Source organism: Fistularia commersonii, chromosome 14 (genome assembly GCF_037954325.1).
Source record: "Fistularia commersonii isolate RoL2024-O1a breed Wild chromosome 14, RoL_Fcom_v1.0, whole genome shotgun sequence".
In the NCBI taxonomy this organism is placed as follows: domain Eukaryota; kingdom Metazoa; phylum Chordata; class Actinopteri; order Syngnathiformes; family Fistulariidae; genus Fistularia; species Fistularia commersonii.
The window spans coordinates 7,914,315-7,937,668 of NC_141297.1; the positions used below are offsets into that span (position 1 = coordinate 7,914,315).

The 23,354-nt window shown below is 47.0% G+C and overlaps 1 protein-coding gene across 1 annotated transcript in view; it reads left to right on the top strand.

The window, feature by feature from the left end:
• atp9a (ATPase phospholipid transporting 9A) overlaps positions 1-23,354 on the top strand; it is a 36,561-nt gene that overhangs the window by 3,565 nt on the left and 9,642 nt on the right. The window contains exons 3-21 of the mRNA XM_086159677.1: positions 3,247-3,360; positions 4,066-4,174; positions 6,189-6,247; positions 7,325-7,376; positions 8,878-8,972; positions 9,337-9,417; positions 9,507-9,582; positions 10,353-10,429; positions 11,083-11,243; positions 12,636-12,778; positions 13,872-13,984; positions 14,820-15,029; positions 18,658-18,819; positions 19,346-19,438; positions 19,509-19,592; positions 20,813-20,983; positions 21,131-21,229; positions 22,893-22,982; positions 23,115-23,259. Of these exons, the coding sequence (XP_086015803.1) occupies positions 3,247-3,360; positions 4,066-4,174; positions 6,189-6,247; positions 7,325-7,376; positions 8,878-8,972; positions 9,337-9,417; positions 9,507-9,582; positions 10,353-10,429; positions 11,083-11,243; positions 12,636-12,778; positions 13,872-13,984; positions 14,820-15,029; positions 18,658-18,819; positions 19,346-19,438; positions 19,509-19,592; positions 20,813-20,983; positions 21,131-21,229; positions 22,893-22,982; positions 23,115-23,259 (2,134 nt within the window). The remainder of the gene's footprint in view (positions 1-3,246; positions 3,361-4,065; positions 4,175-6,188; positions 6,248-7,324; positions 7,377-8,877; positions 8,973-9,336; positions 9,418-9,506; positions 9,583-10,352; positions 10,430-11,082; positions 11,244-12,635; positions 12,779-13,871; positions 13,985-14,819; positions 15,030-18,657; positions 18,820-19,345; positions 19,439-19,508; positions 19,593-20,812; positions 20,984-21,130; positions 21,230-22,892; positions 22,983-23,114; positions 23,260-23,354) is intronic.

Below are 23,354 nucleotides of genomic sequence, written 5' to 3' on the forward strand. Positions count from 1 at the left end.
CAGGCCCACCGGCCCCTTCCGTTCACACCTGGTATCACGCTCTGTCTTGCATGGACAGACCTCAGGTGTGCACACCCTGGTTGTCTTCATTCAACCTCATAATGAGGCTCTTTTATTATTTGTTTTAAAGTCCCAGAAACTTTTATGATGAGCAATAGTTTAACCTCACCTCGGTGGCCGGGGTTCAAACACTATACCCACCTAAAGGGTAGGTGCGAGGCCTTATACCTGCAAGCCCTTGAAAGTTCAGTTGTAGAGGTGGACAATTCAAGGAGATCTGGGGTTCTTTGGTATCCTGAAATTCTCGGGGTCATTTTTACTTTCGTCGGGTGGGGGACGACCACACAAAAAAAAAAGATTTGGGTTTTCTGATGGTCAATTGTTCAAACAAGTGATAAATATCCTTTTCCGTGAATCTGAAGGGGCCGTATATTTTCTTGGTTCTCCTTGGCTGGCCTTATCCGTTCTTTAGTATACTGAGCAAATCACGTTTAGCCGAAGCCGCCGACGGCGTCTTTAAAAATTGAAGCGGTTACCAATCGACGGGTCCAAATCGGATCGTTTCCAGGAGCCTGTTACCATCTGGCAGGACTGAATTAGCGCTGTCTTGTTTGCGTTCACTCTGCTCTGTCTCCATCCTCTGGGTTTGATTTCCGACCGGAGGATGTTTCATTGAAAGCCCACATTAGCCACAGTTCATAATTGAATAACCACATAGCGCTCGATTTGGTTCTGAGAGCAGGTCACATGTGGACTCACCGGTGGTCCATAGTCTTTGCTGTTGAAAGCTGATACACAAACACCCCCTCCGACGAGCCTGTCCTCGTTGGAGGTCCTCGTAGAAGGGGTTTCCACGCTTTGTGTTTCTCTCTCTGTTGCGATTTGCTTGCGGATTTGTTTTCCAGACATCCAGTTGTCTTTAAGAAGGTAAACCCGACGGTGATGGAACTCACATTTGTTTGGAAGCCAACGACGGGAGCGATTGGTTTTTGCAATGCAAATCACGAGGCTCTCCGCCGTCTCCGCTTCGCGCTAACACGCTACCCTTATTTGTCACTATCACGATGTGTTTCTTGGGCCCGGCCCTAGGCCTGGTAGCAGGAGAAGCTCTGTGTTTCCATGGTGATGATGTGGCAGGCTGGTGGTAATGAGACAAAGTCAAGCTGTAGGCTGAGTGTTACTTTTAATAAAGACACTGCCTCAGACCAACAGCGTTGTTCCATGTTGTGCAGAACCGCCGAAGAGTCAGATGAATAGATCGGCTGATTTTATCCGCCGATATCAGTCTTTTTTCGATCAATGTCATGAGCTGGAAACCAATCAGTATTTTACCTTTAACACGTTTGATTGGTCTGTTGACTTACGATCTCAGATGGACACCAGCTTTATCCATACGTGAAGCTCCACTCAGCTAGATGTTTCAGCGGCTTTAGGTTGGATTTCAATGTCAACGTCGTCTTCACTTCCTACTTACTTAATTAAACATTCATTTAATATCATAGATGATATTTCAGGATGTATAGTTACATCTTTCTGACCTTTAACTGACATTTAATTCTGACTTGGTTCTATGCAACCAAAGGCAATCGTGTTCAACATTTCAGCCACTGAATTGTTCAGAAAAATTTGATCCTAAGGGGTGTTTTTGGGAGTGAAGGTTGTGGGTTTGCTTCCTTGGACAGTGTTTGAAGACAAACTGAGGAAATCTCAAACAAAGGCACCAGGATTTATTTCAAAATAGTTCAAATTGTCTCCCAATGGAGACAAACGTTGTTGGGGCAGCGGTTGTTGGGGTCACAATATTGATTGTCGGAAGTTCACTTATCTGAAAGCGGTATATTCTTAAACACTTTCAAAGTGTTTATTCGATTGTGTCAAGTTATTTTTTAAACTATTTTTGCAATTTTGAATACCTTATTAATCTTCAGTGTCTTGCCCAGTAACACTTGGGTAGGCTAGGAGAAGCGTGCCGATTGAATGAGGTTCCAAGACAACTGCTCTTACCAACTTGCCGCATCTATTGAACCAATCGCTGTTGCTAGGCTAATCACAGCTTAGCCTAGCATTAGCATTAAGACTCTTAGTCAAAGATGTGCGGTGGGCCAGGTGACACCTGATGTCTCTGTGATACTCGCAATGTAAGCAGCGGTGTTAGGTTAGCTTCCCTACCGTCTCACAGCTAATAGGCAAGCAGGCTCATGTAGCATGGTTAGCTGAGAAAGCTACACCGCAGGCTGTCCATTTTATCCTGTTGACTGGTTTGATGATTTATTTAAGAAATATAAAAATGAGATATTGCCAATCTTTCTGACATGAACAGAATAGTAGGGTGACCAAGAAAACAACGATGATACTATAGAGTGTAAGGATTTAAACTTGTTTAATCATCATCCGGCAATCGAGCCAATTAGTCTGGCTTGGATACTGACTTGCAGAAAAAGTACGAAGGTTTTTGAGTCACATATTCGCTTTAGTATCTATCAACAAATAACTCCTTGGGTCCCTTCAGTCTGCCTTCAGAGCAAAGTATTCCCCTGCAGAGGCCATCAAAGAGACGGTGACTGATTTGATGCGAGCAGTAGACTCAGAATCATCTTCTGTCTTATTATTGTTAGACCTGAGTGCTGCTTTTGATTCTGTGGATCATCTCTGAGTCCGGTGCTGTGACGTTCTTTTATGGGTCCGCTGTTGTTTTTGTTAAACAGTGTACCACTGGGCTGGATTCTGTGCTTATTTCAAATCAGCTGTCACTACTCTGCAGATGATTTAACCCTTGCATTCGTGACACAGCGATTGAATTATTATAAAGCCCTTTTGTCCGGGTTCCCAAAAATTACTGTCATGTTCTGAAGCAAGTACATTCAAACACGTTGCTCCGGTGCTGACCGCGCTCTACTGGCTTCCAGTTCGGGCGAGAGAAGACCCCAAGGTGTTGCTCCTCACCCACAGAACAGTCAGCGGCATTGCACCATCCAATTTATCCAATTTAATTTAAGTCATATGTACCAGAGCAGACCACTACTCCCAAGGGTTCAAGGCTTTTGTGTTCCCAAGGTCCAACATTGTGGAACAGTCTGATGTCCCAGCTGAAGTCCCACTTGTTGGTCGCTGCATGTGACCCCGGTGGCGTGTTTTTTTTTTTGTTTTTTTTATTAATTGTCACTTGTCATGCCCAAACCCAAGGATTTTCCTCCTGTCCCATCACCTGACAACGTTTGAAAAAGCTTGTTTGTGCTCTCTGGACAGGTGCTCTTCAACCAGTTCAAGTACTTCTTCAACCTGTACTTCCTGCTCCTGGCATGCTCCCAGTTCGTGGAGGAGCTGCGCCTAGGAGACCTCTACACCTACTGGGTGCCTCTGGTGGGTTATGCTGCCCCTTTAACCACAATAATAAAGAATGAAGATAATTATATTTAAGTATTTACTTAAATATCTCTGGTGTAGTTTCAAAACTCCCAAGCTCAAGACAGTGCTGACAAGTACCGGCACAGTTTGCAGTTGGACTGGCGTGTCCTCCCTCCCCCTAGTGGCCGTAGTCGGCATAATCGTGGCACGGTCCCACGGAAACCAGCAAATGATGATAATACTTCGGGACGATATCAGCAAAGGGAGGAAGAGACGATTGAATAGGCTATTAAATCTAACTGAAATGTGATAAAGCATTTTGCAAAGCTGGAGAATGTAAGAGACCAGGAAATTAAAAAGTAAACGACACGTTGTCACGGAGGGGGAAAAAAATGAGTCAACCTTAAAAATGAGGAGAAAATGTGGTTTAAAGGAAGCAGCCAGAAAAGCAGGAATAAAATCACTCTGGATTAGGAGGGAAGTCATTTATTTATTTATTTATTTGATTTGATTCAAAGGCCATGTTTTATGTCAATACATCTAAATGAAACTAAAACGAAAAAAGAAACGTGGCCTACACAAAGGGCTAGAAATTATTAAGATGAAAGACCCAGAGGTTGCGAAATAATCAATGATCAAATGATAAGTGGATTGATATCTCCCGTGTGGCTTTGGCGTACCGTGACGTCTCCCCCGGTAACGCCGGCGTGCGTCCCACAGGGCCTGGTCCTGATAATCACCATCATCCGGGAGGCCGTGGAGGAGATAAGATGCTACCTCCGAGACAAAGAGGTGAACTCACAGATTTACAGCCGCCTCTCCCCCCGAGGTAAGGGGCGTCCGCCTTCCGCCGTGATCCGGGTCCCCGCGTATTAACCGTCCGGGGCCGGTCCCATTAAAAAACTTATTGGGGCCGGGCGGGGCGGGGGAGTGGGGGGTGTAATTCAAAGCAGAGACTCAGAAGTGAGTGTAAGAGGCCTTAGTATAAAGTGCTACCAGCAATAAAAAGCAAGAGACCTCTTGTGGTTTCCATCACACGGCCGCTTTGATGTGGCAGCTTGTGTTAGCCATAAACACAATGGCTGCTCGCCTCCGTGATAGCGCCCCCGCCCCCCTCATATCCTCAGACCCCCAAAACAATGTTGACAGAACCTTACGACGCCTGCAATTCCAGTAAGTTTCAAGCACGTTCCGTGTGAACACATTTTCGTTCTCACTTACGTTCTCGAAGCTGTTTTTTTTTAGCGTCATTAGCAGATTCCTCCTTTATTTCGGGGTTTTGTCTGCCCTCAGAGCCCCCCCACCCCTCCTACTCCCATGCCATGTCTTACAAAAACAATTTTGAATCCATTTCCCGCTTTTGCAAATACCAAATCGGCTGAGATCATCGCAAAGAGTTCACGTTGAATTACTGAATGAAAGTCTTCAACTCGCATTCAGTTTCATTATGTTTCACTGAAATAGGCTTATTTTTTATTTTTTCACACTGTGTGGTTGAATTTGAAAATATATTTTCTAAATACTACTACTAATAATGATAATAGAATTTTATTCAAGGTGCCTTACTTGACACTCAAGTACACCGTAAAGGTATATATACATGTACACGAAATACTGATATAAAGAAGCAATAAAAAGAAAAAAAAAAAAAGAAAATGACAAGGCGGAAAAAAATATAAATACTTTGCATCAGATGGACAAAGCCACTTGAGGATGTGTTTTGAGTTGTAATTTGAAGTTCAGTAGTATATCCATGTTCCTGAGTTGTTTGTTTTTCTCACACTCGGCTATTTTTTTCTCAGTTTTTTCACGAATTTAACTTTAAAATCTGAATGTAATTCACACCCAATTTTTTATTTCCTTTTTTGGGTCAAGTTCCTTCTAGACAGTCTGAGATTTTTTTTTTTTTTTTCATTTCTACAAATTTCCAGCCCACTTGGTCTCCCACCACTCCAACCTCCACCCTGCACTCCTTCTTTTTCCAACTATCTGATATTTGATTGCAGTTATGGGAAGCGAGGTCCCCGTGAGCTCTGAGCATCGCAATATTAATGCACTTTAATGTCTTGCATATGCAAAGTTGCGGGGGTCACGGCAGGGGGTCAGGGGTCACCGGTCCCCCCCCCCCTCCAAACAAATTTGCCTGTTAATTCCAACTGGAATGAGAGGGTGGGGGTGTTGGGGGTTCTCTCCCGGCATTCTTTCAGATCTGGATGGAAAATTACTTCCCAAACTGGCGGGGCTTGGAGGCAGAGGAGGACAGCCGGGGGTTTACTTTGTCTTGTAAAAAATGTCATCACACTTATTGTAAGAGTGAGTCAGCTCAGCAGAGGGGGCTGGTGTTTCAGATGGTCAATGACATCTCACTTACTGCGTCATCTGCGTGTTATAAGCTGACAAATAAAGCGTAAATAAAATAAAATCCTGAAACAGGGTGTTTTTACGACCCTGTGTCGGGGGTTAACCGGTTTTTGAACACTCGTCCCAATAACACCTGCGGTTTCGATGTTTAGAAGTCTGTCCAGCTTTTCCATCCAGTATTTTAACTGTTTTATTTCCATTCAGATTTCGGCGTTTGATCGAGAAACAACACACTTTTTAAATCCAGTGGTTAAAAACTATGTGTGGAAAATGCAAGTGTTCAAACAGATCGAGACTGAACGGACAGAAGTGACCGTTTGCTTGTAAAACTCAAATCCACGTTATTTACACCGTATTAGGTGTCTCCTCTGTGCAATGCATGTCGGATAAAGGTCGAAAAACTGTCTCCTGCCGGGGTCTGGACACCGGAGTGTGTGTGTGTGTGTGTGTGTGTCCTCCTTCTTGTGTTCCTTGTGTTCCAGGCACTGTTAAGGTGAAAAGCAGCAGCATTCAAGTGGGCGACCTGATCATTGTGGAGAAGGTTGGTGAACATCTGCCAGCGGTTTGGCCTCCTGGGTCCATTCGAACAGGGAAAAGTAACAGGGAGGGGACCTTTTTAATTTTTTTTTGGGGGATCCACCCTGTCGGGTTCTCCCGAGGGCAGCGCCCTGAACATGAGAACACGAGAACGTGAGGGCCGGACTTGGGGCAGGGAGGGGTGCTTCACATTTGTGTTTTCCCGCGAATATCAAATTGAGAGAATCGGCCCGTTTTTAAAACCGAGGGGCCGAGAGCGACCCCCTCAGACCGACCCCCCTCCCTTCTCTCACTGTCCCTGCATGTCAAACAGGCCTGTCTTTATCTGGTCTCACTGTGGTGGGACATTCTGCCCCATCTGCCGGCCATTCACGCACTTTTTGAATATCATTCCCGATAAAGATGTTGGTGCCATTCCGTCGCATTTGATAGCCTTCGGGATTTTGAGGAGATATCTCCGAAAGACACGTTTGGCATTTTGCAGATTTTTGATGTCATTTCTTGAGCCCCCAGCCCTCACCCCCCCGATTCTCACTGATTTTTATCTGCATTCTTGCCTTTCTGTGCTAAAGGAAAAAAAAAAGGCTACCAGCAGAACAATTAGCAAAGTAGAAATAAGAGAATTCAACATCGGCTATTCTCCAGTACATTTTGATTTTCACTCCATGTAGCCTTGACGTGTCCGTAACGGTCAATTTCACATTTTGTATTTGAAAATCAGCACCTTTTTTTTTTTTTTTTTCCCAATACCTGTCTGCCAGCCTCCCCCCAGGCGCTCTCTTTTGTTCAGCCCTGATACACATCACTTAGCAAAAGTCCCTGTTCCTGTACGGAAGCCCTTCCAGATGAGGTGGATGAGGAATTGGTTTTGCAGACCTCTCCCCCCCCCCTGTGCCCGGGGTCCCGGGGGGGGGCTGGATGATTTGCGGCGGCTCTTATTATGCGGAATGAATGACCGAGTGCTAGTAACATGTCTCATACAGTCAAAGAATAAGGGGGAGGGAAGGGGGGGGTCAGGAAGCGACGGTAAAGTGATGTTTTTTTTGTTTTTTTTTTCGCTTCTCCCACTCTCTTTCTGCAGAACCAGCGCGTCCCCGCCGATATGATCTTTCTAAGGACCTCCGAAAGAAACGGTAAACATCTGACACCCGCTCATACAGCCGGCCGGGAAAAGAGCTTGTTTAAAAAAAAAAAAAAAGTGTGAGTGTTGTGTTGTGTTGGGGGGGGGATTAGCCCTGAGCCCCGACAGGAAGCCCTATAATGTCTGAATTGTAATTGGGTCCAGCGCCGCACCATCACTCAGCGCCCAGCAGGGCCCAAAAGCCACCGACCCGTTTGTCTTTCAAATGAGCGTGCAGAAATTAAACGCAGGAGGAGAGCTCGTCTGCATAATCAAATTTCGCATCCAGGAGAGATTTCGTCTGCCGAAACTATTTGCACGTACACAAAACTCGTCGCCTGGGCGGCACGTTACCCAAAAGAAAAAAAAAAAAAGAAATAGATCCGCTGGTGAGCGGGAGGTTTTCTTCTCCGCTTCCTGTTTGGGGCAAGAGAAAAAAAAAAAACAGCTTTGTTTTACTGGAAATAGTGTTTGGTTATCTCCCTTCCATGTGGAGGCCATTAGGTCAATTATGAGGAGCCTAGGCCAGGGGTGGGCAGGATGACGCACGCAGGGGAAGGGGGGAGTGAGGGGGGGTACGGGGGGGGGGATGGGCGCTGGCTCTGGATGCCTTCACTCCAGTCTCACACAATAAGACCAGGCACATTCTCTCAAGTTGCCACCCATTCATGTGCGTTGAAATTGATTGATAAGTCTTTATTATGCGATTATTCAAGCGAGGCTGTGTGTGTGTGCGTGCGTGTGTGTGTGTGTGTGTGTCGCGAGTCAGATGCAAAATAAGATTTATAGCTGTCTCCTTTTTACCATAAAAGCTGCCGACATGAGGTGCCACAAAGATCATGCTAATGCTAATGAATTTTTCCACACATCAGGTTCGCCATTTGCTGAGAAAATGAGCATATTAGTAAGGATTTATTGAACAGGATTCAAAAAATATCCACGTCAAACAAGATAGGGTTCTTTTTTTTTAAAAAATCTGCCAGGAATCACTGAAAGTGAGAAAAAAAAAATGAATCAAAAGTTTTCCAGACATCACCGTAAGACAGTGATACATTTCACTAAATGTAAAAGTAATATGTAAAGGTGAGAAACGGCGTTCAATAAAGGAGTAAAAAATGAAAGAACGGTCAGAGAAATGGCGGCGTGCGGAGGCGTCACTGAAGAATTCCCCTTCAGAGTTGTGCCGCAGAGCCGACCTCTATAAACAGTTGTTACAAAAGATAACAATCACAACAGTGAGTGCATATTTGTGCCCTTCACCCTCCTCTGGGGACAGCACGGCTGGGGGTGGGGGAGCCGCGAGTGCCCCCACCCCCACCCCCTCTATTTAAGAAGCCCCGGCCTGGACCAGCAAAACCAGTGGAGTGAAAGCCTGCGTGTGTGTGTGTGTGTGTGTGTGTGTCCAGATGTTTGTTCAGTGTCATCACCCTTAACATGCTCTCCAAATAAAAGCCACTGCTGCCCCCTAGAGGTCAACATGTGTGTCCCCCCCCCTCCCCCTCCAACCCCCCCAGGCTCCTGCTTCCTCCGCACAGACCAGCTGGACGGGGAGACGGACTGGAAACTACGCCTCCCAGTGGCCTGCACGCAGAGGCTGCCCACCGCTGCCGTGAGTCTTTTTCTGAACCGCCGGCTGTTCAGAAACCGCCGACTGACCGGGAAGGCCTTTACGCAGCTGGAACGCTCCGGCGAAAAAAAAAGCAAAAATAAAAGATCGTTTTTTTTTGTTTTTTTTTGTGTTTCCCTTTGACACAGGAAGTGTTGCTCTGATGGAGAAACCTCACAAAAAGATAAATATGGAACGACAGTTTTACTTCATTAAGGCCTTTTCTGAGCCTCTTCTTCTTAGTTTAATTTGATTATTTATTTGACTTCACTTTTCCTCACTCACGTGTTTTCCACTTTTTAATTCATTTGACCAAAAATTTGTTTTGAAATTTGCCTTTTTCCTTTCCGGCGTCCGTGTACCGCAGGACCTCCTACAGATCAGATCCTACGTTTATGCCGAAGAACCCAACATTGACATCCACAATTTCATTGGGACTTTCACCAGGGTGAGAGTGCACACACACACACACACACACACACACACACACTCACACACTCCTGTCCCTGTCACTTACTGTTTGTGTGTGTGTTACAGGAAGATGGCGACCCCCCCGTCAGTGAGAGCCTCAGTATAGAGAACACCCTGTGGGCCAGCACTGTTATTGCCTCAGGTGAACGTCTGACCAGGATTGTGTCGACCTCTCTTTTTACATGCCTCTATATTTTCCACAAAAATCTGTGTGTATGGTCTGACAACTGTCCCCCCCCTAGTCTTATGAAGGTAGTTTCTTGCTCTTTCGCTATCCTATTCATTCTCATAATTTTTTAATTTTTGACTTTTTTTCTCCCAATATTTTTCCTTGATTTCTTGGTTGACTTGTGAGGAAATTAGTTTGTGCATTCGGACATTTTTGCATTTATTTGTACACAGGTTTTTTCATGTTTTTGAATTATTTCTTAATCAAAAAAAAAAAAAAAAAAAAGATAATTGATGTCAGCCCATGCCTGAGGTGACTTCTAGTCGTTTTGTGTGGCAGGTTTGAGCTGCGGTTGATTTTAAGGTCATTCATCGCAACAAAGGTATTTCAGGTTTGTTTTGACATCTTGTAAATGACCTCTTTATTTTTAGCGTCATTATTAAAGGCCGAACGGCGACGGGAAATAACGGGTGCATTAAGTTGCTCTGCGCCCGATGCGTCCCGCGGCCTTCGCCCGCGGCGGCCCGATCCGCTCTGAGCCGGCACACACACCTGTTTCCCATCACGTAATTGGAAATTGGCATCTTCTGTTCCAAAATGACATTCTTCATTTTAACAAGTCCATTCATCAGCGGCGGGAGCGTCTGGGAAACGTCTTCTCCGACGTCTCACGACTTTTTATGTCGCCCCTTTTATCGCGGCAGCCCCGGGGGCCGCTTTTCAGCACGTCTCCCTCCCCGCAGGTACGGTGGTGGGGGTCGTGATTTACACCGGCAAGGAGCTGCGCAGCGTCATGAACACCTCCAACCCCCGGCACAAGGTACAGTAAGTGCGAACGTCCGGGAGCACTGACACCAGCTGTTAGCTATTTCCCGGGGTTATTACACGTGTATTAACGTGCGGGATCGGGTCGAACATCGGTAGATGAGAACTTTATTTAAAACAAGGCGTCCTTGTTAGCGATTCTCCGGTTTAATAGCACCTTGAGTGAAATATAAGTACCTGCAGAACTTCTGCAGAAATATGTGTATATTTTAATAACCAACTTGCCTCAGATCAGCCCCCCCAATGTTTGTATCAGATTGCGCAGATTCATCACCCAAATGAGCCTTAACGACGCTTCCCGTAATCACGGCACCAAAAAAACGGCGAATAAACCACCCATCTACAGATCCCATCGGGAGTTTTCCAACCCCTTAGCCTGAAGGGTTCAGTGAAGCAGCAGCTACATCTGGACCTCCTCTGGGAATTTTATTCACGTCATACTTTTGTTTTCCCACAAAGATCAAATTGAGAGAATTGGCCATTTTACCTTGTATTAAAAAAAATCTCCTGCCGTAATATCCGTCGTGTTGTGATAAACTCCTTGGAGAATATATTGAAAAAGCAATGATCTAAATCATCCAGCAAGGAGAAACCAATTGTATGAGGAGGGTCATAGCCGTCGTCCTTCATTTCTCCGTGCGTTCACAGGTGGGGCTCTTCGACCTAGAGGTCAACTGCCTGACCAAGATCCTGTTCGGCGCCCTGGTGGTGGTCTCGCTGGTCATGGTGGCACTGCAGCACTTCGCTGGCCGCTGGTACCTGCAGATCCTGCGGTTCCTGCTGCTCTTCTCCAACATCGTGCCCATCAGGTGCGGCGGGTCGACCAGCGTGTCCCAAAATCATGCAAAACGTTCCCTGGAGAAACGTATTTGGCCAGACGTGGGAAAGAGAGTGATTGATTGTATGAATCGTAGTATGTCTCTACATATATATATATATATGTGATGTGTGAATGGTTGTATGTCCAATGTGACGCATAAATGACAGAATGAACAGTAATATGTCTCTATATGACTCGTTGAATAAGAGTGAATGGCTGTCTCTATATGATGTATGAATGAGAGGGTGAATTGTTGCATGTCTCTAGATTCAAGATTCAAAGTGTTTATTGTCACATGTACAGTGTGGAAATGTGTTTCTCTGTACAAAGAAATTCCTACTTTGCTGTCCACAGCGCATTTAGATGTGTATTGATCAGAAATAATAATATTGTAAACATTATTATGAAGTGCAGGTGCAAGGATGAGTGCAGGTTAAACGGACAAACGTATCGTGTGCAGATGAGCGCAGCACTAACTGTGCTGCTTGGAAAGTGCAGAAAAAAAGAAGAGTGAGTGTCGTCTGTTTAAGAGTCCGATGGCAGTCGGGTAGAACGGGTTCTTTAATTGTGTCGTTCTACATTCACATTCCTGTACATCTGGCCGGAGGGTAGGCGTGTGAACGGTCCGTGTTGGGGGTAGGCGTGGTCCTTGGCGATGGAGGCAGCTCTCCTGTGGACTCTGCGGTGGTAGATGCTCTGCAGAGAAGGCAGTGGGGTTCCGGTGATCCTCTCTGAGGTCTTTACCACTCGCTGCAGAGCTGCGGTTCTGCCGAACCACACGGTGATACAGCTGGATAGGATGGTCTCAACCACGCAGCTGTAGAAGTTGCTGAGGATCCTAAGCGACTTGTCAAACCTCCTAAGCCTCCTCAAGAAGTCCAGATTCTGTTGAGCTCTCTTAACCATCCGCGTGGTGTTGAGGGACCAGGTGAGGTCGTGGCTTATTACATTACATTGCATTTGGCTGACGCTTTTATCCAAAGCGACTTATAATAGAGGACATAGGGACTGCAAATACACTTGCAAATACACGACGCTTATGTGGACACCCCGGTATTTGCAGATGCTCAGCCTCAAGACCCCGGAGGATCAGTGGCTGATGAGGTCTCCTCTACTTCGTCATGTCCGCTATAGGACAGGGTGAGGTCGGGTCAGGGTCAGACTGGCCACCTCTTGTGGTGTCGTCTGCAAACTTCAGAATGACGTCCACATGGGACTGGTGACCAGTCCAGGGTGAAGCCCGCCTCTCGCCCAATGACAGCTGGGATTGACTTTGGCACCCCCACATCCCTGAGTGCAGGATAAGCAGCTTGGATTATGAATGAATGAGTGAGTTACGCTTCTGCTGCACCATCTGACCTCTTCCCTCTCCCCGTCGCAGCCTGCGGGTCAACCTGGACATGGGGAAGATGGTGTTCAGCTGGATGATCAAGAAGGACTCCAAGATTCCTGGCACGGTGGTGAGAGCGAGCACCATCCCCGAGCAGCTGGGGCGCATCTCCTACCTGCTGACGGACAAAACAGGTGGGCGGGGCTCCGTCTCCATTTCACTTCACGGACCCTCTGAGAACTCCCCCCCCCCTGCCCTCCATCCCATACATGAAGTTCCATCAGATACCACAGGTGCTAGATCTTACCCATGTCTTTTCCCTCCTGAATTGTGGGCCCCGGGGTCGTGTCATGTCCTCCACGGCGCGGCTCAAAGAGCCTGCCGTTCCGGTGCGACCGGGTTAAAGTGAGACGTAGTAGCCGCAAGGATTTATCCAGGAAGTAACCAGGAGGATGGTTCCCCGGTCCACCCCCAAGGAGCCACACACACACACGCACACACATACACTTACGCCTCTTGAGCGCTGGGACGTAAGAATTTACTGCCTCCCACACCAGTAAAGTGGATGGGCCAGAAGCCCCCAATGGGGTCGGGGGGTCGGGCTAATATAGGGGCGAGGCCCCTCGCCTCTTTGTGATATACTGGACAGGAACACTTTTAAAGTGAGTGTGAGGTAAAGAAGGCTCCCAACTTGCTTTTTGTTTTTTTTTTTTTTTTGTTTTTTTTCCTCTCCAATTTCCACATGTGGCAAGAAGCCCATACAATTAAAAAAAGGTGTGTATTTTTTATTGTGGTCTGATGTGATCTGGATGGATGTAATAATACCAATGTATTTCATTTTTTTAAATTATTTTATTTCTATTTTTTGTCTTGTGGTGTAGTGTCAGAGCGCTATCTACAGAACATCTGGATACCGACTCAAATTTTAGATAATTTCAGACAAGTTGAATCATATTTTTGTACCTGGCATTTTAAACCTATAGTTTTTTGTAACACAATGCAGTTAGAACGCCTGAAACACATCTTCTCAGAAATACCTCACTTAATCAATAAGTCAATCAATTAAACAAACAGTTAACATGTCCATGTAAGAACCAACAATCAAAGAGATAGGAACATGTGAATGTTGGTGACCTGCCAGGATTGCAGATACAACAAACCGATCAACTGCTAAGTATTGATCCGTAGAGTTTTCTTACACCGACGCCGGTAACCGTCGGTGATCGGCCAAATATATTGATCCAGCTCCAGTTGTGCCGGCGTCCCCTAACGTGAGCTTTTTCCCAGGGACCCTCACCCAGAACGAGATGGTGTTCCGGCGGCTCCACCTGGGCACGGTGGCGTACGGAATGGACTCCATGGACGAGGTGCAGAGTCACGTGTTCAGCGCCTACACACAGGTACAACAAGCGTGTGTGTGTGTGTGTGAAAAAGAAATAAAATAAATAATTCGAAATTCCAGCCGCTCGGGAAAAGGGCAAAGCAAACAAGCAGGCGCATTGTTTCAGGAAAGATATCGGCGTGTGATTATTGTTGCGTCGAGTGCTTCCTGACCTCGAACGGCAGTCTTTGTCCCCCCCGTGACACCGGGGTCGGCCGAGCAGGAAACAGGATTAGCCCACGAGCAAAGCGCCGACCGGACTTCTTTAATGATGCCACCATTAACCCCTTGAACGCCCTGCCTCCTAAAAATAGCCAGGCGGTCACAATGGGGACGCACTTTGACTTCACACATATGGTTGTCCTTACTTTGGGGGAGGGAGGGGCTGATTATAATCACCCTTCAGTATTCTGTGTGTTTAGAATAACTGTGTGTGTGTGTGTGTGTGTGTGTGTGTGTGTGTGGGCGTGTGCGCATTTACTTTTTTCTGAGTTGGAGCCACAGCCTTGCTTGAGCATTTTTTTCAACCAACCGATCAATCAATCAATATCTTCAGCTTTAATAAACACTCTAGGAAAAAAAATAAAACCTTGAACACAACAAAAGAGGTCCATTAGGATGGAGCTCTCACCGCCCCAGCTTTTAGTATAAAACGGTAAATCCTGCTCCGAAGGCCTGTATTATTTTTGCGCGACATCCCATCCAGATGATGGATTTCCTGTCCTTAATACTTTTTATGGGCAAAGTGCTTTTCCACACAGAATTGTAGATATTCATGTATACATCATAAAAACGATGGGTGAAGAGCTTTGTGTGACCCCCCCCCCTCCGCCTCCTTCCCCTGTCGTCTCCAGCCCTCCCACGACCTCCCGGCATCCAGGACCCCCGGCGCCACCAAGGTGCGCAAGACCATCAGCAGCCGGATCCACGAGGCGGTGAAGGCCATTGCGCTGGTTCACAACGTGACGCCCATCTACGAGTCCAACGGCGTGACGGACCAGGCCGAGGCGGAGCAGCACTACGAGGACACCTGCAGGGTTTACCAGGCGGCGAGCCCCGACGAGGTACGGCCGACAGACAGGAACGTTCCCCGGAGAGCGGGAAGGAGATGTTTGTTAGCAGCATAGTGGCAGAACTTTTTTTCTCCTGTGGTGTCCAAGGACATTTGTGGGATTGGTCAAAGATTTGAGGTGGGTGTGGTTAATGCAGAAAAGCGGGAATGCTGTCATTCCCGCTTTTCCGCCCCCGCAGCCCCGGGACCGAGAACCGCATTGCTTTCTTCAAGTCCAGATAGAGACACGGGACACAATGCGATTCTGCTTAGAGTTGGATGCTAACGGTGGTTTCATTTAGAAACACCGGACTGCTCCGCTTTTCATTAAAAGGATTTGGAGACGATCTCCGAGCTGACCGTGGCTCGACAGTCAACTTGAGAGTTAGTTAGCCATGCTGCAAAGGGAGCCGGAGAGTTAGTTATGCTGTGAAAGTTAGCAGGAGCTCGAGTGTTTGTTATATTGCAAGCATGAACTTTAGCCTGAGAGTGAGCCATAGCCCGATGCTAAGCAGAGCTTGCTGTACATTTTTTAGCTGTTTTCTAAACAGGAGCTATTGATTCAAAGCTAGCTGTATCCTTAGCTTTAGCTCTAGCACGGGACTTGGAGGTAACGCTAATCTGCAGGCTAAGAGTTAGCTTTAGCTACTGAGCTGGACTTCAGCAACGGTTTGTCCAGGATCTTCTAACCTGCAAACTGCTGGTCTTAAATATTGCCTCGAAATTTGACTTATTGATATTGTTATCATGATATATATTTTTTTCTTAGTTTATCATGTTCCGGAGGCCGAGCATATGTTTTATAACTTATCGGCTCTAAATGATGAGTTTTATCTGTCCTTGTCCTTGTTGTCGTCGTACTTTTACACGCCGTCCAGACCCCATGATGGATTAACCCTATAGAATAACTTCTATTTATGGCTCATGGAGACGCGCGCTGACGCATCTCATAGCGAACACACAGCTGCGGCACATCCATTCCCACCGTGCAGCGCGTACACACACACACACACACACGCATACACAGGCACCCACAAGCCTTCACCTGTTTGGGAAGCGGCACTCAGCAGACATAAACAAGACGACATCCCTCAAGGCCGAGGCTCTTTGTGTGTATACTGGTGGTGAGGGCGGAGGGGTCAACGTGTCAAGTGTCTCCGCCGCCCCTGTCCTCCGGCAGCCGCGAGTCAAACAGCGCCCAACATTTGCGTCCTTGAGCAGCGTAAAAGGCTTTTGAACGCCAGGAAAACGTCTGATGAATTTCGACTCGATCCGCTTCCTGCCTTGTTAATTCGGATTTCCTTAATGTGCTTCCCGGCCCAGCGACCCCCACCACCACCCAAACCACGGGCCGTTGTCGTGTTGTTGTTTACGTCGCTGGATCAAAACCGACGCCTCGCTGAAAGGCGCGCCAGCCCAATGGGATCCGGTCGGGCCCTCGCTGACAGGAAGCCCACAGCCGCGGCCGCCGCCGCCGAGCGTGTGGTTTTTATTACCGCTGTCAAAACTGAGAAGTTACTGCCCTCCCGGGGGTGAAACAGTAGACCGGGCTGGCCGTCGACTTGGACAGCCCAGAGGAGCCTCGCGGTTTGACACGCTCGTGTTGTTACTAATGGAGGAAGAAGGAAAACAAAACAAAGCATCACAATTTTCTTCTCTTCTCCTCTGAGTCGAGGAGAACTCCTTATCTCATCTCCTCTCCAAAGTCAATTTCATCTCAAACTTCTGACTGTGTATTTGATTTGGTTCAGTTTCAAGTATTTTTTCCAGTACTTTGTCTAATATTTTGTTTTTCTTTATCCATACACAGGATTATTGTTGAAGTATTTTTTACATATTTAAGGTACTAATAAATGTTTTGGTTTCTTCCATTCATCCCGGACAACAGCCTTTTGGTAAAAAACAAATATGTATTTCTTGGCGTTTTTATACATTTATTTTTCCTGACTTACAGGTGATCTTACTGAACTAAGCAAGGCATTGATTTTATAAAACAACCAAAAAAATGAATAAATAAACTGTAAATAAACAGTCTAATAAATCAATAGAAAATAAATTAATAGATAAATAAAAATAAATGGTTATCAATGGAAACATTCATCAATTAATAAATACGTTGTCAATAATCTGGCGACAGGGCTTCTGTTGAACCTCATCATCGACCCATAACTTTTTATTTCTTTTTTCGAATTTATGAAAGTTAGAAAAAAATTCTCTCCCCTCGATGTCTGTGTACATTTTTTGTTGTTGTTTATGAAGTTGCTTTCGCTTGTTTTCGGGGTTTTGTGTATCATAAAAAAAATTAAACATTTGTGTTTTTTTCCCAATCCTAAGGAAATTCCTTCTGGCTTTCCAGTGAGTTTAGGTCATTCTCCCTTTGTAATTATCCAATATTGTTATTCCCTTGTTTTTTGGCCTATTTCGATGTAGTTTGCAACATTTTTGGACTCCCGGCCGCGACGCCTCGTTGCCCTCCTCCCACTCACCAATTACCTCATTACAGATATCGTTGGTGACCCAGGAAAATAAACGTTTTTCTCCGGCCTATTTATCTAAATGTTATTTTGTAAATCACCAAGGCGTGTTGCTGTAAAAATGATTGGAGACAGCTGATTCTTTTTTTTTTTTTTTTTTTTTTGTTGGAAATCGGCAGCCGGTTCCTCTGCTGATTCGGTGTTATATAAATAAACTGTAAGTGGCTCCAGATGCCGCCATAACGATGCGGTGCTGCTGTGGCATGGGCCGGCGGTCCGCGGTGAATATTTCTGGACGGTGACTCAGCGTCGAGCTTCACATTTCCCAACCGGGACGGCAAACATGACGGGCGGCCGGGGGGGAGGCGTGACGTGAGAGTCGCTCCCGGACTGGGCCGTTGTCCGACGCGCTCGACGTAGTTTCCAAAATAAGCAAAGAGGAGCCGCTGTTGTCGTTGTTGTTGTCGTCGTCGTGTGTCATCTACGTCCCGCCAACACACGCGCGTGTTAGCGTTATGTCCTTCATTGCGTCCTCAGACACAATATTTTACCTTCAGAAATCTTAATCAATCAATAGCCTGAAGTGTTGAGAGCGTAGGCAGCCAGCCATCGTTCGGGCCGGACGCTGACCCCGTCCTTCACGACCCTCTCAATCCCAGAGTGTCGCCACCGCCAGTGAGTCAAGTTCTGGCCGGCAGTATTGACAGAGCGGCGGAACCGCTGCAGTGACGAAAGTCATTTAGTCACTAAACATAGCGCACGGCAGTTTTTTTTTTTGTTTTTTTTTTTTGTCTCTTTCTCTACATGCCCCCCGCCCCCCCACACACACACCCACAGATACTCACACTCCCCATTTACGCTTGTACTTCTTCCGGATAACTTGACTGCGATGCAAAAGGGAGGATTCCGTGTGTTTATACATGTTTTATATGTATATGGCAAACACATGAAATCTAGGAAAACTGTATTCTTAAATATTAGAAGAGCCGTTTCTGTGTACAGTGCTGCCGTGACTGATTTCTGGGCTCCAGTTGTTTCCAGAAGAATTTTTTCCGTAGTTAATATTATTCTTGGAGACCCTTCAACCCCCCCACCCCCCCCGCACTGTTACTTTCCCTCGCACTGACTCATCCGAATGCTCGCCTACGCCCCTTACGATGCCACTAGGTGTCGCTGGTGCAGTGGACTGAGAGCGTGGGCCTGACTCTGGTGGGAAGGGACCAGTCGTCCATGCAGCTGCGGACCCCTACTGGACAGATCCTGAACTTCACCATCCTGCAGATCTTCCCCTTCACCTACGAGAGCAAAAGGATGGGCATCATCGTACGAGTGAGTGGCTCCCCCTTCCTCCGATCGCCGAGGCCGGGACCCTTCGGGTTCGGTCCGAGCCGCTCCCACATTGTGTGTGTGCGTGATGACCCCCGTCTAGAGCCAGGGTACGGTGCGGGGGCCGTTGCTAGGAGACAGACATGACACGGGGGCAGGAAAGAAGGGAGAGCGGAGGGAAAATGAGTGTGCGTTGAAGCCAAGTGTCTGAGAAAAAGCTCAACTCATAATGAACTGTGACTCAAGTCTGCGATGACTAACTGTATTTTCATTGGCCGCGCTGCATCACAGGAAGCCTGGGATCGAGAAACTTCCCTGCCATAATATTTATGAAAAAAAAAAAAGAAAAACACTTTTCACACCCCGCGTTACTTACCAAAATAAGGTCAGGGCTTTTCTAGGCAACACAGGAATGTAAACGCAGCAGCGTATGTGTGTGTGTGTGTGTGTGTGTGTGTGTGCAGCTAAGGGGATTCACGCGGGAAACGGGGCCGAGGGTCAACGTACATTAAAACGGTTGTCCCTCCAGGATGAGTCGACGGGAGAGATCACCTTCTACATGAAGGGGGCCGACGTGGTGATGGCCGGCATCGTACAGTACAACGACTGGCTGGAGGAAGAGGTAGACCCTTCGCCTCTTACGCTTTCATTACTCCTGCAATACCCGACCCCCATCTTTTTCTCCCTTCCAGTGCGGAAACATGGCCAGGGAGGGTCTAAGAGTCCTGGTTGTCTCCAAGAAGTCCCTGACGGAGGAGCAGTACCTGGATTTCGAGGCGAGTGGCACGGGGTGGCTTAAAAAGCCTCGAAATTTGGGACGGTAAAATATCAGATGCAGCATCATAGAGGAAACAATATGGATTTGAATATATTGAAACCTGTATTTCATTTAATTTGTCTTTTTTAATTCACATTTTATTCAATTTCTTTTGAACATTTTTGCCCTGGCCAAAGAGCTAGAACACCCCCCACCACCACCACCATCAATCGAGTGGAATCTTCCACCGTCACATCCAGGCTCAGTTTATGTCAAAGTATCTTTCAGGGGGTAATTAGAGTAACCTCTGACCCCTGGCATCCATACAATACATCCTGATACACAAACACACACACACACACACATGGGCCCTTCATTGTTTGAGCAGGGCAGGGCAAACCTCCCCTGCAGGCTGCTGCAACCCCCAGGCCTGTCGCACCAGCACATAATGGGTCGAGCAGAACTGGTGGGCAGTGGTGACTCACTCACTCAATCACTCACACACACACACACACACACACACTGTATGACACATTCAGTTTGTGTTCCTGTGTGAGTCATGCTCGGATTGTTTTGGCGTTATCTCACTCCCAAATGGCCCCGGGGGCCGCCGCGGCGAGGGGCGTCGGCTAATCGATCGCGTCTCCACTCGGAGTCGCTCTGTGGTTTTGAGAATAAGAAGAAAAAAAAAAGGGGGGGCAAATACCAGAAAGAATACGTTTCAAATTTAAACTTTGATATTTGATGTTTTCAATGGCGGGTATTCAGAGCGGGCACAGGCTAACGTCTGGACGACAACGGGGCGTTGGGGGGGGGGGGTGAAAAGGCGCCGATCCACAAAATTCAGGCGAGTGGGGACTCACTGTTCCTGGAAGTGGATGACACATGCACACACACACACACACACACACACTTGCACGGGATGTTTGGGCAGATTTTATAAATGTAAAATTCTTGCCTGTTTTTATTCCCCTTCTGTTTTTTTTCTTACGACTTCGGTAAAAAATAAAGATCATCCAGCAACTTTGCTGCCAAAAACCCCCCCAAATATTTACTTTTTTTTTTTTTTTTTTTTTTTTGTGAACTCCCCTGACCGCTCTCACAATTTAGTCCCAAGTTTGAAAACTTTGTAATTTATCGCATTTTTCTTCCTGGAGATCGTCTTGGTTTGTACCCAGGGTCCCCCCCCCCTCGTTTTAATGAGCCCCCCCCCCCCCTCTCCCGCTCCCAAACCTGCAGGCGCGATACGTCCAGGCCAAGCTGAGCGTCCACGACCGCTCCCTCAAGGTTGCCACGGTGATTGAGAGCCTGGAGATGGAGATGGAGCTGCTGTGCCTCACCGGGGTGGAGGACCAGCTCCAGGCGGACGTACGGCCCACCCTGGAGATCCTCCGCAACGCCGGCATCAAGGTCCGAGACACGCTTCTCCGCCCACCTGGCGGAGGGATTCCTCAAAACAGAGTTTTATCGACGGATCGATATCAGTATCGGTGCATTGAGTGATCAATGCTGATCGGTGTGTCCTCCTATCAGTTTGAACCCACCGCTGTCTTTCAGGTTTGGATGCTCACCGGGGACAAGCTGGAGACGGCCACGTGCACGGCCAAGAACGCTCACCTGATCACCCGTAACCAGGACATCCACGTCTTCAGACCCGTGAGTGCTCGCACACACACACACACACACACACACACACACACACACACACACACATGGACTAATAAATCTCTTGCCGGCGATGACAAGCGGTTCTCCTGTCACAAACAGCTGAAGCCGGAGCAGCAACTCCCGCAGGGAACATGCACTGGGGTCACTTCCTAATTTGTTTTGCAGGGTTTTTTTTTTAAAGGGGGGGAGGGACGGGGGGGTGTCAGGGGTCTTTGATGGCCTCTCCTCCTGCCTCTGGAGTGGAGCCAGAGCAGGAGGAGAGCCTGCCATAGAGGAAGGTTAGGATCTGCGTCTGAGCGCGGTCACTGGAAGAGAACAACAATGGCTGGCACGCGTTGGAAGCCTCGGTCCCGGCGGACCGGGGCGAGGGGGGTTTGGGGAGGGGGTTAGTAGTGCTGACTGGGCCCCGCATCACGCACATCTGGATGGCTTTCCTGCTCACCACCGGTATCCCGGTCCCGCGGAATGACGTCCGAAATCGCCCGCGGTCGAAGGATATTCATTCCAGAGCATAACTGTTGTTGACAGATTCATTCCACGGCCTGTCAACGCCACCACTTTCACAAGGGTTTCCAGATCTATATTTGAACGTGACGCGGCTCCAGGGGAGTCTATTCCCGCCGTACGTGTATCCGCACACACACACACACAAACGCACACCCTCCCGTCCCTCAGCGTTTGAAGCTTCACACACCAGAACGCAGCTCACATCCCCTTCGCTGAAGTACTTGGAGCCAGACAGGGGTGTTTCAGTCATCAAAATCCTGATAAGCTTTAGTTCCTCATTCCTCACATACATACATATATAATATTACATATTATATTTTATTAGAAGGCATTGTAGTACATTACATTCTATAATACTGTAAATGACTTTATTTTCTTTTAATGACAATGATAACTGTTATTGGCTCTCCTAGAAGAAACAGTTAAAAACAGATCTACGGCAGGAAGTGAGGCATTGCAGTGAAAGAAAACAACAGAAATCCTCCAAGACCAGTCTCACATCTTAAAGCCGGCCCTCCTGCGGCTTCCTTCAGGTCACAGACGCCGCTGCCCTGCCTGCAAAACCCAGAGAAGAGCAACCTTTGTACCCAGAACCGCCCAACTCCTCAGTTTCCATTAACCCTGCAAACCCCTCATTGCCATACCAGCCCCTCACCGCCGAGTGTAATGCCACTCATGATATAGTTATCGTATAATTGCAGAGTGCAGCTCACATTATAGTCGCTTACCGCTGGCAATTTCACAATTTTCACAATTCTGTGCAGTTATTTATTACACCTATATAATAAATATAGTCACCCATGTATTTATTGATGTTCACAATTTGATGCTGCTGCTGCCCCTTTAAAACAATAACGTTTTTTTTCTGATTCTGATGAAGATTGAAAAAAAAAAAAAAAGCACTAAAAATTATAGAACACGCAATGCAGAATGTTTAGAAAATATAAAACACTTCATATCACAGGCGTACAAATAAAATAAAGTAGAATATCAGATTTATGATTCATATGCCTTGTAAAGTACCATGTCAAGTGATGTGATCCGTGGAAATCCAACTCCAAAGAAAAGGAAGTTGTAATATACTTTAATAATCACCAAAATATGAAAGCATATCACATTTTGTGTGTGAATGTGTGTGTGTCAGGTGACCACACGAGGAGAGGCCCACCTGGAGCTCAACGCCTTCAGGAGGAAACATGACTGCGCCCTAGTGATCTCCGGAGACTCGCTGGAGGTGACGCTCAACCGCCAAGGCGCTTTCCGGGGGAAAAAAAAAAAAAAAAAAAAAAAAAAAAAAGCCAGAACATTCCTTTTTGAATCGTCTGAAAGTTTGATTTTTTTTTTTTTTTTTTTGCGTACGCCTCAGGTGTGTCTGAAGTACTACGAGTACGAGTTCATGGAGCTGGCCTGCCAGTGCCCTGCGGTGGTCTGCTGCCGCTGCGCTCCCACGCAGAAGGCCCAGATCATCCGGCTGCTGCAGGAGCGAACTGGGAAACTCACCTGCGCCGTAGGTGAGCGGGTTGCTCAGCGGGTTTTTTTTTTTTCCCCATTTCAAATAAGTCTCTTATTTTGAAGGGCAGGCCTTTTTTTCGGACGCGCAAACACG